We start from the raw sequence: 13,454 nt of genomic DNA on the forward strand, positions 1-13,454 counted from the left end.
GCACCAACGCAAATAACTACCCACCCACGCCTAAAACAACCTCACTGATTATTTTTCCACACCTCCTGCGAGCTCACCACCCTACCGCCTCTCCCTCTCCAACCTCTCCATCTCCCGCTCAACATCACCCTCCGTCCTCACCCCACCCCGCCTCGCCTTAGCATTCTTCCTCAACCCCGCCGTAAACAAATTCGCAATGGAATTCGTCTCCTCACCCCCCGCGCCACTCTTACGCCTTTTATCACGATGCCCCGCAGGCGCAGTCGGCGTCTTCGTATCCTTGCGCGAGGACGTCGAAGTCGAAGCAAGCGCCTCATTCCGCAGCTCCCCACGCTCATCGCCAACATCCTCAATGGGGCGTTTAGACGACAGCGAAGGGCGAGAAGCATGTGTGCGCGGCTTGCTCTGCTCGCGCTCACCGCGCTCACCACCGCGTTCTTTATTATTGCGCTCGCGGGCGTTTTTCTCGCGCTCGGCTGCGTAGTGGTCTTGTACTGTTGGTGTTGCGTTTCCGCTAGCTGCTGAGCCGACGCTTTCTCTTCGTCGCTCTTTGTCGCTTCGCGGGCCTTTGGGGGGTTGTAGAGCTCTCGGTCCGGTTGGTGGTTGGGGTGGTGGCATGACTGTTGCTTTTGAGCGGCCTTTGATGCTGAATCCGTTTGCGGAGGGACCTTTTGGCGCGTTGAGTGGTGGGGATACGGCTCGTTTCTTCATCATTTGGCCCACGACGTCTTCTTCTTTGTCTAGTTGCTTGGGGGCGCGCTCGTCGTGTCTGTGCTCCCGGTCTTTGCGGCTGCGGCGCGAGGAGCGGTCTTGGTCGTGGTCGGAGACTTCAGGTTCGGCGTCGCGGTCACGGCGACGCTTGCGCTCCTTGTCTTTATCGCGAGATCGGTCTTTCTCGTACTCGTAGTCGCGGTCGCGTTCTTTTTCTTTGCGGTCTCGGCGGTCGCGGTCCCGCTCCCTGTCACGCGAGCGTTCGCGATGTCGTTCCTTGTCACTTCTGTCTTTGTCGCTGCGATCCTTGTCACTCCTGTGCTTGCGCCGAGAGCTGCCTTCTGACTCTTTATCACCATTTGCGTACGCATCATCGTCGTCACGCTTGTCCTCTGGAGAGCGTGAGCGGTGGCGGCGTCGGTGCTCGCGGCTGCGATCGCGGTGGGAGCGGGATGAGCGGTGCTTCTCCTTGTCGCGGCGGCTACTACGGTACTTGGAATCTGCTGATGCGCTGCGCGTTCTGTCTCCTCGACTGTCTCTATCATCACGGTGTCGGTCATCGTAGTCCTCATCACGATCGTCACGACGTGATGAGCGGTGGGTGCGTCGATCCTTGCGGCGCTCGTAGTCTTCCTCTGCCTTGGGTGTGGGCGATCGTCCTCGGTCATCGCGTCGCGACTCACGGTCTGCTGAACGTGATCGCTCTCGACGCTCATCTCTCTGTCCATCTCCAGCTCGTGACTTGGCCTCAGATCGCGCGCGTGACGGTGACCTCTCTTTAGTTCGTAAGGCCTCGTCTCGTTCAGGGGATCGTCTGCCAAAGTGTCAGTCCTTCTGCATCTTGACCACATACATCACTATACTTACGATCGAACTCTTCGGACTGGGCTAGCAGGAACGCCTTCTCGCGCAGGCGTCACGCTCTTTAGTGGTGCAATGAAGCGCGCACTGTTCACTCGACTCGAAAACCCAGTGTTTGGCCGACCTTCCCGCATCGCTCGTGGGCCTGTAGGAGCACCCTCAACGCCCACGCCGGTAGGTTGGCCTATCAAAACAGTAGCAGCGCCATAAGCAGCGTTGAACCCGCCGCGAGGACCGTAATTATTGTTGTGATGATGGTACTCCGCGTCCATTCCCATGTTCATATTAGGGTTGAATGGCGCTTGAACAGGGAATTGATTCATCATGCCTTGACCGTACGGCATGTTAGGCTGCATTCCGTCACCCATCATCGAGGGATCGAAGCTCTGCATATCTCCTTCAATGGAATCAACAGTCTGGATCTTGTTCAGCCCATCAGGGTTGGTCGTCTCGTTCGACTCGTTTCCTGCATGATTAGTCGCGCCATCGGCATCTCTACTACCATCACCAGAAGGGTTGATAGAATCCAGCGCAGCATCGTTGCTCTCTTTACCTTCCTCAGTAGACTCTGCGGGCGCCTTTGTCTGCTCGTCTTCGACCTTAGTCTCAGGCGCAGCTTTAGCGGATCCGTCAGGTGACTGGCCGTCACGCTGTTGAAAAACAAACTTGTCAGTTGCTGAATTTGGGGAAGTCGGAAGTTCGCCGACCAAAAGAGCAGGTCTTGGCGGAAGATTATGAAATCGACGTACGTTGTGCGCAGGGCCGCTTCGACTTCCAGGACGACCGTTCGCCCCAGGTCCAAAGTCTCCACGACTGCCATTCCTGTTTCGCTGAGGAAATGCTCCTCCTTGATTGGCATGGAAACGATTCTGGTTCTGGTTCTGGTTTGGGAAATTATTCTTGGGGAACTGGTTCATCATCTCGGGATATGCTCCAGATTGATTATATCCACCCATCTGGTTGAAACCGTTGGAGTTTCCATAGCCACCGCCCATGCCATTCCATCCGTTGCCATAGCCGCCACCATAGTTCATCATGTTCATGGCGGACATGTCGTTCATCCCCATGCCCATGTTTCCACCATAATTGCCGTACATGCCATTGGACATGCCGTTCATGTTGAAGTCTGGTAGATCGTTAGAAGATTATTTTGAGAGCAATTTCTGGCAGCAGACATACCCATGGGATTCATTCCATAGCCACCATTGCCCATCATATTGGTCATGCCATTCATCTGATTCATGCCGTTCCAACCCATGCCGTTGAAATTGCCTTGGTTCGGGAAACCGAAGCCCGTCTGGCCCTGCATACCGTTCATGTTCATCATGGGGTTGTTGTTGCCCATCATGCCTTGTTCGTTCGGGGTGTTCTGTTCGTTCGTTGGATCATCTGTTGACGGTTCCGCAGTCTTGGTCGCATTTTGCGATGCAACACTGCCGTGCCGCTCCAGGTCTTCACCCTTAACAGAAGTGGAATTCTGCGCGTAATCAGCAACAGCGCAGAGTGAAGATCTAAGACGTGATGCATTCCACAGCCACCGGCACGTGCGACAAAAATTGTGTTCATTCCTACGAGACGTGCAATGCTTCCATTTCTTTCTTTTCTGACTCGTCCAGAGCCAAACACGCCTGAACAAATGACTGAAACAGCAGATTGCAAACCTACCTCGTTCGGCTGCACATCAGCTGAGCCTGCGCGCTGAACTACTTCTTCAGCATCATTCGCGGCGGCAGTAGCTTCATCAGCCTGGACCTGCTCCAATTTTGGCGTTTCCTCCACACTCTCGACTGGTTTGTCTGCAGCCTCACCAGCAGGCTGTGCCTCAGGGATGACCGGGGCTGTCTCTACTGGTGGAGTCGCTGCCCGAATAGCCTTGGCATCCTCCTTCTTCTTTTGCTTTTGCAGCCAGATGCGCATCGTGTTACGCAGGGATTTATTCGGCGTGCACGAGTCAGCCTCGAGAGGTGAGTGGTCGCATGATGGGCACGTTGTAGGAAACTCGAGCTTGTCCTGGCCTATAGAGGGTGTTAACGCGTGCGAATCACACCGTGAGAGTATGCGACTCACATTGTGTACATATGGCTTTGTTACAGCACAAAAGTTTGAATGAGTCAATAGCAAGCTGACTGCAAAGAGCGCAAAAGAAGGCTTTAGGGAAAACAGTCGTGGAAAGAGAGCTGTGCGCATTAGAACTAAACATTAGAATATACGTGGAAGCCTCATACAGCGCAAGTTCCTTCAGGTCGTCGGCAAGCGGCGCAGCCTTGGGGTCTGCCGCGGGGTTGGCCATGGTGAAGCTTTGTTGCACTCTCGCGAGGTTGGATAAGGCTACAGCGCAAGGAACCTGCCTCTGCTGGATCCTATTCCATCAAATGAGGGCACAAGAAAAAAGAAGTAGTCAATCGAGTGTCGCGAGATAGGTGGTTGTAAGCAAACGTCGAGGTTGACTGCAGCTGTCGCGTTGGTGGTTGCGAAACACCAGGTGAGAGTCGCGGTTTCCTTCTAGAAAACTTGGGTGGTACGTGCGTTGTCATCACGTGCACCTTACCAGTAGTACAGCCAGCATTCACAGCCCTTCAACATCCTCGACGCCTTGATGGATGCATTTTATATCTGTTTGACGCGTTCATCCTGCAAAGGGGCGGTAATGATTCGCGCTGAGTGAATGTTTCTTGTACACTAGCCAGTTACACGTTAGACTCTGGGCGAATCCTTGACGTCGTCATCGTCGAGCCATTGGGTAGGCTGTCCTCTCTCTCACAAGACTGTTCAACATTCACAACCTCTCTCATTTTTCTTTCTTACGAAGATGATTCTAAGTCAGATCTCCTATTTGGACTGCATTGCCTTTCTAGTCTGCCTCGCGCCCCAATTGCTGATCCAGATTGGCGTGTTTCCACTGCTAAAATGGTTGATACCTGCCCTGCCGTCACTAAGTCAGTAACTCAATTCAACATACACTAAAGTACTGAAACTTATAGTTCCTCAAGTCTTCGTGATCCCCTACCAATTTATTCGCTCAAGGTTGTTCACCCCATATGAACAGCGCACCCCGTTCGTCCAAAAAGCAACACCATTCCAGGATTTCGTTATTCGTTTCGTTCGGTATGCCTTCGCCAACATGCCAGCCTTCCTGGGGCGCGTTTTCTTTTCGAAACAAGTATCGTTGCCGTTTCTGCGCTTTCGAATGCTTCGTCACGGAATCTTCACCTCGCCACTGAGATGGACAGAAGTTAAGAGACCGGGCTTCCAAGGTGTTTATGTTGTACACAATCCCCAAGAGCAACCGGATGTTATTGTGTATTATTGTCATGGTGGCGGGTTTTCTATGGGCAGTAGTTTCTTCTACATGGAATTCTTGCTTGCCTGGGTTTCGCTTCTCAAGTCCGCTGGCTTTAGGAACCCGGCACTCTTTGCATTGGAGTACACACTCGTACCCGATGCGAACTATCCCACTCAGCTCCACGAAACGGTGGCAGGGTATGAATACGTCCTCTCACTCGCTCAGTCATCGACACGCGTTGTAGTGGGTGGAGACTCAGCAGGCGCAACACTCATTCTTACATTCCTCCTTCACCTGACCTCCGACGCGAAACTCCGCCATCAGAAACCTGGCCTTGCGATCATGATAAGCCCTTGGGTCACTATCGTCTCGCCCAAAAACCGCAATACAGCATCCGACTACCTCAACAGCACGACTCTAGAGATCTACGGCCGTCAGTACATCGGCTCCAAAACCTCTCCCTCGGATCCACTAGTGTCTCCGGGGCAATGCAGAGACTCAAAGAAGTGGGCCGACGCGAGCCCAGAGAAAGGATGGTACTTTCTGTACGGTGGTGAAGAGGTGCTCGGTCCAGAGACAAGAGCGTTGATCAATCTGCTGAAGGAAACTGGAAAAGAGGTGGAGGAATGGGAAGACAAGGGTGGAATTCATGCATGGCCTGTGGCGAGTTTGTATCTGGGTGAGACGAGGGAGGAGAGACTGGGCGGACTGAAGAGTATTGTTGATGTTATGAAGGAGAGGATAACATGACTTTAGTTGTAATTGGTTGTGCAACAGATGGTGGAGGTGGTACTAGGCTTAGCGTACGTGGCTTAGATGATCCCCTCTGTCGTCATCCGTGCATAGTTCCTCAAACGAACATACGACGAGTACGCCTTGCGGCATATTGATGCATCTTGTCAGCGTCTCCGGAACTCGACCACTGAATGCCCTGACTGGGCAGGCCGCTAGGCAGTCGCATGTGCAGAATGGCACTGTTCCTATACTCTCTTGGGTCAACATATGACAACACATACACCGTTCAGCTCAACCCCGAATTGCATTAAGGTGCCGCCGACGAGGCTTTCTTTGGCAGAAACTCATGGTGGCAGTGTCCAGACTCCAAGCCCTGTGGTATTGAGCAGATGCGCCCACAGCTCGCATGCATCATGCTATCATTGGTCTGTACTGCACTTTGCATATGCCCCGTGGTTACAGCCCCAACGATTGCGCCTCACTTCAGGCTGATGAATTTCCAGCTCTCTTTCCGTCGTTTCCTCACCCTTTTCCCTCTTTCCGTCGATTCCTTCCCCTTTTCCCTCTTTCATGTCTCCTCAACCTCGTTCTTGCTAGAAAAATCCAACCCAAACTGCTACAACGCTTCTCACTACCCGAGTTATAATGGAAGTTCTTGGCGCCGTTGCAGGTGCCGTTCAGCTCGCTGATGTAGCCTTGCGAGTGAGTCGCGAGGCATATGGCTTCCTCACGGCGATCAAAGATTCCAACAATGACATCAAAGCGCTACGAGACGGTAAGTGAAAACGGTGGTCGCCTTAAGGCGTGAGCTAATGAGTACAGCGTTGCGTGAAGTCGAAGCAAATGTCCGGAACCTGAGAAACTTTGTCAGCAAGTTCAAGATGTCGAAGAACGCTGTCGAGGAATTCGAGGTACTATCGGAAGCAATAACTAATTGCTTCTGTGGTTTTCACGATGATATCTGCGACCTCATGAGCGTCCTCCCTAAAAAGCCATCGCCGACCCTCGCAAGAAAGATCAAATGGGTCTACGATCAGCACAAGGTGAAGAACATCACAAAAAGACTCAACGATCGAAAGACTAACCTCAACAATGCCTTGTCCATTACTGGAAGGTAATGTCGCAATAGCGAACTTGGATCACACTCCTCTGACTTTCGCCAGGTTGCACGACCTTCGTTTGCGCGAAGATACTACTTCGATCGAGGAACAACAAATGCGCTCGAATGCAGTTCTTTCTGGACTTTCAGGAGCCCTACACGACCATGCTCGAGAGCATCAGGACGGCCACCAACAGCTTCTCCAGCATGCCCACAAAACCAACGCCAGCATCGATACTGTTCGAACCGACATCCAACGAAAGCATGCTGAGTTACTTCAGAACACACGCCTAACAGGCGATAGCTTGAACGCTATGCAGACCTATGCGCGCGGATATCACGAGGCTACTGCAGCTGCTATAAAGCAGCAATTTGAGTCAACGTACAGACACATCAATACGCTCGAGAACCAGAACTCCCTTCTTTTGGAGAGGACTCAACGATCTCATGACACCTTTAATTCCATTGGATCCCAGCTAAAATCAGAATCACAACATGCTCATTTGTCACTGAGAAACATTGAAAACGATCTCAAAGGGCTCCGATCCACGGCTATTTTCTCGGCATCGGATATCGACATGGCAACCAAGATTCTCGCAAACGAGCTTTTGTCTTCGATAGTTCCAATTGTTGAGCAAGCTGTGGTTTATTCGAATATGCAAAACAAGACGGTGCCGACAAAGTTGAAGGGATCAATCTACCAGATTGCGTCCGACGTCGGTCGAAGTACTATCGCAAAGAAATGCGACAATCGTTCTGAGCAACAAGAAGAGAAAAACGTTGTGGTCACATCGGGACTCATTGAGGATAACCGATGTCAGTATAGTCGGATGGTTTCCATATATCATCGGGTATGGTGTTATAACTGGAGTATTGGCCATCTCACTGTTGAAGTCACACACACGAATCGCCGTTGGAACGGCTCGCCGTCTGCTAGTTCTACCGTCACTATATGCACTCATTTCTGGCCCAACCAAGCACTTGCTCAACTTCCTGGTATATCTTTCTTGTTCGACACAGGTCCCAATCGACAAGGGTTCTATCACTTCGCACCAATGATCACGACTTTTCCAATCATCTCATGTGATCATCCTGTAATACGTGTTGTGTATGACGGCGACCTCACAAAACTTCAAGAAATGTTAGCAAAAGGAGAAGCCAATCTCAGATGTCAGGACGAAGACGGAGAAACACTTTTACATGTGAGTCATCTTATGATTACACTTTCTGCTGGTCAATATTGTATCGCTTTTATCGTTTCTATGGTTGCAACTAGTCAGAAGCGTCATATGTCGACAATGATGGATATCGTTAGAACTCATGGAGTAGCTGCCAATGTACCGTGTCTAAACATGAATGTGTTTTTTCGTCATATTGCCCGGGCTTCCAGGACAAGACTCATCTAAATCCCACTCGACTAATCTATGTATGGGTGTTCTTGCCATTGTCGAACCGTTTGTTAAGTACACTTTAGTCATGTCGCCCGTGAGAACAACTTTAATGCTTTTCGCTGACCGAACTTTTTGTAGTATGCTGCTTTGTACGCTGAACCGAAAATTTGTAGTTTCTTGGTCTCCTATGGTCTATCCTGGACTCAACCAGACAAGTAAGTATCTAGGACGAAAAACGTCACTCAAGAGACAGTAGACTGAAGGTACTATAGCACAGGATTTACACCCGCGCATCTCGCCTGGCAGTGTGCTTTCTGGGCTAAGCCAGCACCAGTTGTAGATTGTGTTGCGACGTTAGAACTTGTCGTAAGTTCCAGGAGTGGCCTTGAGAGTCTCTGGTCAAGCTATGATACAAAAAGGGTTTCGACTTTGCAGGCGAATACAGAGTCTGTCAATTTCTGGCTCGAGGCCATTCCATACACATCGCAGTATAACCCAGACAATTGGCATGCCATGTTGACGTTTCTCATGTACGTATGGTCTCTGCCGACGCGTAACAGTGTGACTTTCATAGAAGGTTGTCTAGATCGGGGTCTTGACCCAAATCTTCGATTGCTCTGGCCAGGGTTTTCCACCTCCTTATTATGGTTTGCTTTGAATAAACTGGAGGACTCAAAAAATGAGGGAATGTCGCCGACGGCAGGGTTCGAAGAAGAAGAAGAAGCCAGAGCAGTTTCTCGGAGTGACTCGACTGGGTACACAAAGCACAACGAACACCAAGTTCCTATATGGTGCGTGGTCGCTGCACTTATCAAAGGCGGTGCGGACATCTATGAAATGAAACCTGGAGACTTCGACAAAGCATCTGCATGGAACGACATATATACTCCCTGGAGCTGGATGTTTGCTTGGGATATGGAAGACGAGTGGTTCGCAGCACTGAGAGAATCTTGCCTTGATCCTGAGCTGGTGTGTCGAGAAGACACGCGACGTTGTAAACAGGCCTTCAGACTTTACGGGGCAACGCGAACAGGGGTAGATGAACGGGTTCTTGAACTTCCGTCGATTTCTGGTCTTCGCTGCCGACCTTGTCGTCGGAGGAGGTGCATGGAAAACCATGGCCTATGGGTGTTCGATACGTAAGAACCGATTTTCTGATGGATTATCAATATAGGCCTACCGGACCACACATTCTCACCAACGCTCTCGTACTCCATCAACGGCCAACTACTGCTTGACCAGATTTTGGCTCCGCCGATAATCTCAAGACCAGACAGTCGCCGAAGTCGCACGTATAAGGGCGCTCTCAACGAGAAACCATATCCACAACACCAGCGACTCAGGATCATCCAGCACTTTTGGGGCTACAAGAGGATGGAAATGAAAGTCAGTCTTTGGCCTACTATGGATAGAGTTCCATTCAATATTTTCTTTATTCAATGAGGTGGTCAGGCAAGCAAACACGCTATGTCGCGCCTTCATGTGATCTGCTCTAGAACAAGCATCTTTTATAGTACTCGAGCAGGCCAAAAAGCAAGTAGATTCACTCAGACTTTTATTCGACTGTATGGGAATGATTGAATCACGATGCACAATTTCGTCAATAGCGACGTCGTTGCAATGACCGTGATGCCAAGTGATTACTCAGCCAAAGATGGGCCTGTGCGCTCGCGTCTCTCTAACTTCGCGTCAGCCGCGCCTTCTCTTTCTCACCAACAACCCGAGCAGCGAGTAAGTCCACCCCGCCTCCACGCGCCTCTGCCCAAACACTTCAGCACAACTCTCTCCCTGAATTTGCCCATTCCTCTAAAATCTACGCAACTAAATCGTCGCCTTACTTCCTACTAACACCCTCCAGATCCCAGTGAACGACAAACCCTGTCACAAGGAGACCTCACGGTCTAATCAACCACGGGGTCTCACTGCATGACAAACAAGAACGGAAAGCGGAGGGAGTGCGCCATCTTGCAAGATGAGCCATATCTGACCCCATCATCGCACGACGACGGGGTCGTCTTCGCAAAGCCACTGGGTCGTGTCATTCCACCGCCATCCGCCGCCCAACCATTCCCGCCGCGCACTGAGGAAGCAGTAAAAGGGTCGAAGCGCCGTCTTCAGACGAGTTCGCTCATGACGACGGAAACGTAGTTTTCAATCCGAGCGCCTGTGCCTCCCTCTTTGGGGGGAGGACCGTTAGTGCGGGGATGCGTGGTCGTTGTTGTTGGGCGCGGTGCGGTATGTGGGTGTGTTTCTTTATACCGCGATCTGATCAATAGACAGACAGATCATTGGGGTCCGGTGATGATGTTCTGTCTCGAGAGATGGGGCATTAAAGCCAAAGTCGAGTAAGGAACCCGGCGCGACTGCCTGTTTCGACGGGTGGTTGTGGCGTGTTGTTCCTTTTGAGAACAGCAGGAGAGCTAATCTGAGGACCAAAACCAATGCATCGCTTCTATTCTTCCAATTCGTCTTTAGCTGTGTTGTGCTGTGCTGACTTGTGAGAAGATTAGTTATGCTACAGACTGATTGTCGTTGTGATATTGATCGTAAGCTGACATGCAACTAACTACACATTTTCCAGTCACCACACTTGTCCTCGACGATACGTGATAACTCAACATCCGCCTCTTATCCTCATTCAAATAGTCTCCAAGCTCTTTAAAAACAGAAAGAACCGCATCACGCACATCATGACCCCTGCAAACACCCCCATGCAGGCCCGTCATCTAAAACGGATGCAAGAACAACCCCACGTAAACCAAGTCGGGAAAACAAGTACAGTACGGTACACCCAAAGCAAACCCCCCGTATAAAGGAACAGTCGTCTCTCCGCCTCCCCCACAGAGAACGACTTTGGCATTTTGGAAAACGGGATACATACAACCAAATCAAGTCACGCAGTCAAATCTCCTCAAAGTGTAGAAAGCACATGAAAAACATCCTGCAAGATGGAACATTTTGAATTTGAGTGTGATTGATAGAATTCCTAGGAGTCGACGAACCTTGAACAAACAACGCGAGAAAAGGTACCCACACCAGGGGTAAAAGATGCTACAAAAACACGTCAATCAGACTAGACGTCCCGCCCCATCACTCCAACCGATACATATTCATCCAGCCCTCCTCATCCCTAACAAAGCGCCACTCGCCCGTCGTCGACGACGCACCACTCGACCTCCAAACACGGGCCTTGTGTTTACGTTTACCATCCGCATAACCAGCGCGATACCTGCACTCATACAGCTTAACCGCCTGCCTCGCCTCGTGCGTAGGGAGCGTCGCATTCTTCTAAAACCTATCCCTCTGCTTCGTGCGGTAGACCGTGTACCCGACATACGCGCCAGTGAGCGCAAGGCCAAACAGGACGAATTTGACGAGGAACCAGGTCCAGCTCCCACCACCGGACGAGGATTCCTTTGGCCTGGCGAACGAGGAGCTGGTTTTGCCTGCGTTGGCGCCGGGGGTGCTTGTTGCTGCTTTTGCGCCGGGGTTGCGCTTGTATAGGTTGAGCGACTTGACGGAGACGATGTCGAAGTTGTCGTGCAGTTCGCCGGTTTCGGCGGAGAAGCCGAGGTAGGCGACGGGTTGGATGCGGTAGTTTGGGATCTCGAAGCAGGTTGTCCATTCGTCTTCGGATTTGTAGGAGAGTTCTAGTTTGAGGTATTGCTCTTGGAAGTAGGTTAGGCGGCCTTTGGTGGCGATTTGCGCGTTGCGGATGCCGCGGGCCTGGGGTGGTGTTAGCTGTTGCGCAGGATGTATTTGCTAGACGTAGTGGGAGGGACGTACAGAGCAGCCAGCGACCTCGTTGGCCTTGCCGTCGTTATCTTTATCGTACTTTGTCTTGCCGTCGCCGTTCATAGCCATAATGTAGGGGAAGACGGTGCCTGGTCGATTGTTCTTATACGTATCGAAGAAGATACCAAGGCCTTCGAATTCATCTGCATGTCCAAATACAGGACCCGGTTGCGCTCGCTGCTTGGTGAGCCACATCGCGAAACCATCGCCGTAAAGGTTGCCCTGGCCGTGGATCTTGAACTCGAATTCGATCTACTCGCGTGAGCTGCTAGCACGGTGCAGATGGGGGTGGATTCAGCGCACCTCCCAATTTGTAGCCGTCAAGGGTACTCGCGAGAACAGCCAGCCTTCGCGCGAGGGCTTGTCCGACGTGAGGCGGATGTACTTGTCTGTTCGAATGACGGTGTCTCCGCCAAAGTCCCACCAACGGCTCTGCATGTCCGAGTCGAGGTATGGCTGGGGGTGTGTGTTAGATCCTGGAATGTTCCTCGAGAGGTCCGTATATATCAGCGCAGGCGACTTACAGGATCCAAACTATGCGTCCGCAGCTACACATTATGTATTAGCAACAATCTGTCCATCTCACACATAGCATACAAACATACCGAAATCGCCTTGATATCCGGATCCTCAGAAAGTCCCAGCGCGCCAACACCCACCAAGCTCCCCGCCAGCAGGCACAAGCTCGCCCATGGTGCCGCAAACAACATAGCTACTAGCCAGCAAGCTCCCTCAAGCCGGTGACCAAGCGCGCGCAAAGAATGGAAAGACGGCAATCGATTGCAAGGGGGGGGTAAGAAGAAACGCGCCTCGGCGTGGTGGAAAGTATAATCTACGCTGGGAAAAGAAGAATGGGTTGGGTGCGCGACATGAAGTGGTGGGTTTGGTTTGGCTTGGTTGCGTGAGTGGGTGTAGAGTGGCCTTTCCACGAGGCGGCGGGCGGAGAGCGGCACCAGCGAGCGAGCGAGCGGAGCAGGGGTCTTGCTCGCCAAGTGGGACTTCCGTTCTTGACGTCGAGAGGCTATTCTTTTTTTGTGAGACGACGACTGCACTTGCTATTACGGGATTTGTTACTGTCACGACGATTGCATCGATTCACGAATAAAATACACACGATTTTACACGACACGATACTGCACAATGGACGCACTAGGCAACTTCTCCTCCGGCAGCGGCGACCCAAAGACGCAGATTATGCGCCAGGTGCAGCAAGAAGCAGCCATGCAGAATGCGCGCATGCTTGTTGAGGTGATTACTTCCCTCCCTCTATATCAGATCCTCCTCCACCCCTCCAGTATACCCACTTCATCCCTCCAATCTAGTCCACCCCACCCCAGTCATAGACTACCCACCATGCAATGTCTTACTAATGTTTTTTTCTTCCCAGAAACTAAACGAACACTGCTTCGAGCGGTGCGTGCCCAAGCCCAACACGTCGCTCTCCAAAGGCGAAGAATCGTGCTTCACGGCGTGCATGGAGAAGTACATGGGGGCGTGGAACACGGTGTCGAAGAGCTATGTGAGCCGGATACAGAAGGAGAACCAGCAGGGTGTTGGGGGTTTTTAGGGCAGGAAACGA

General features: G+C 51.6%; 5 protein-coding genes across 5 annotated transcripts; 3 read left to right on the top strand and 2 right to left on the bottom strand.

Moving 5' to 3' along the window:
• Nucleotides 1–81: 81 nt before the first annotated feature.
• Nucleotides 82–4,037, bottom strand: P153DRAFT_399556 (uncharacterized protein; the record flags this gene model as incomplete). Its single annotated transcript, XM_033671740.1, has 6 exons — nt 3,798–4,037; nt 3,640–3,749; nt 3,238–3,587; nt 2,752–3,049; nt 1,579–2,698; nt 82–1,525 (listed from the first exon to the last, which is right to left on the bottom strand). Exons 1-6 carry the CDS (start codon nt 3,860–3,862, stop codon nt 82–84), a joined length of 3,387 nt encoding a protein of 1,128 aa, XP_033520486.1. The 5' UTR covers nt 3,863–4,037.
• Nucleotides 4,038–4,228: 191 nt separating this feature from the next.
• P153DRAFT_425297 (alpha/beta-hydrolase) lies at nt 4,229–5,890 on the top strand. Its single transcript, XM_033672537.1, has 2 exons — nt 4,229–4,508; nt 4,554–5,890. The coding sequence occupies exons 1-2, from the start codon at nt 4,382–4,384 to the stop codon at nt 5,603–5,605; spliced, it is 1,179 nt and encodes a 392-aa protein (XP_033520487.1). The 5' UTR covers nt 4,229–4,381; the 3' UTR covers nt 5,606–5,890.
• A 142-nt stretch (nt 5,891–6,032) lies between these two features.
• Nucleotides 6,033–8,574, top strand: P153DRAFT_433893 (uncharacterized protein; the record flags this gene model as incomplete). Its single annotated transcript, XM_033673050.1, has 6 exons — nt 6,033–6,365; nt 6,413–6,704; nt 6,754–7,891; nt 8,219–8,295; nt 8,353–8,446; nt 8,500–8,574. Exons 1-6 carry the CDS (start codon nt 6,236–6,238, stop codon nt 8,572–8,574), a joined length of 1,806 nt encoding a protein of 601 aa, XP_033520488.1. The 5' UTR covers nt 6,033–6,235.
• Nucleotides 8,575–11,031: 2,457 nt separating this feature from the next.
• Nucleotides 11,032–12,807, bottom strand: P153DRAFT_369455 (uncharacterized protein). Its single transcript, XM_033668778.1, has 5 exons — nt 12,481–12,807; nt 12,400–12,423; nt 12,179–12,331; nt 11,867–12,127; nt 11,032–11,806 (listed from the first exon to the last, which is right to left on the bottom strand). The coding sequence occupies exons 1-5, from the start codon at nt 12,583–12,585 to the stop codon at nt 11,369–11,371; spliced, it is 981 nt and encodes a 326-aa protein (XP_033520489.1). The 5' UTR covers nt 12,586–12,807; the 3' UTR covers nt 11,032–11,368.
• A 148-nt stretch (nt 12,808–12,955) lies between these two features.
• On the top strand, nt 12,956–13,442 carry P153DRAFT_298747 (uncharacterized protein; the record flags this gene model as incomplete). Its single annotated transcript, XM_033664232.1, has 2 exons — nt 12,956–13,123; nt 13,263–13,442. Coding segments are annotated over 2 exons (348 nt in total), but the record flags the coding sequence as incomplete, so codon positions are not given.
• Between the last annotated feature and the right edge of the window lie 12 nt (nt 13,443–13,454).

This window comes from Dothidotthia symphoricarpi, assembly GCF_010015815.1.
Source record: "Dothidotthia symphoricarpi CBS 119687 unplaced genomic scaffold P153scaffold_18, whole genome shotgun sequence".
Classification (NCBI taxonomy): Eukaryota; Fungi; Ascomycota; class Dothideomycetes; order Pleosporales; family Dothidotthiaceae; genus Dothidotthia; species Dothidotthia symphoricarpi.

Excerpts from the sequence above, each read along its gene's own strand:
- P153DRAFT_425297 (XM_033672537.1), top strand. The coding sequence starts at position 4,382 with ATGATTCTAAGTCAGATCTCCTATTTGGACTGCATTGCCTTTCTAGTC. Across the intron at positions 4,509-4,553 it reads ACCTGCCCTGCCGTCACTAA|TTCCTCAAGTCTTCGTGATC; the intron begins GTCAGTAACTCA and ends TGAAACTTATAG.
- P153DRAFT_369455 (XM_033668778.1), bottom strand. The coding sequence starts at position 12,585 with ATGTTGTTTGCGGCACCATGGGCGAGCTTGTGCCTGCTGGCGGGGAGC. Across the intron at positions 12,332-12,399 it reads GGACGCATAGTTTGGATCCT|CCATACCTCGACTCGGACAT; the intron begins GTAAGTCGCCTG and ends ACACACCCCCAG. Across the intron at positions 11,807-11,866 it reads ACGAGGTCGCTGGCTGCTCT|GCCCGCGGCATCCGCAACGC; the intron begins GTACGTCCCTCC and ends ACACCACCCCAG.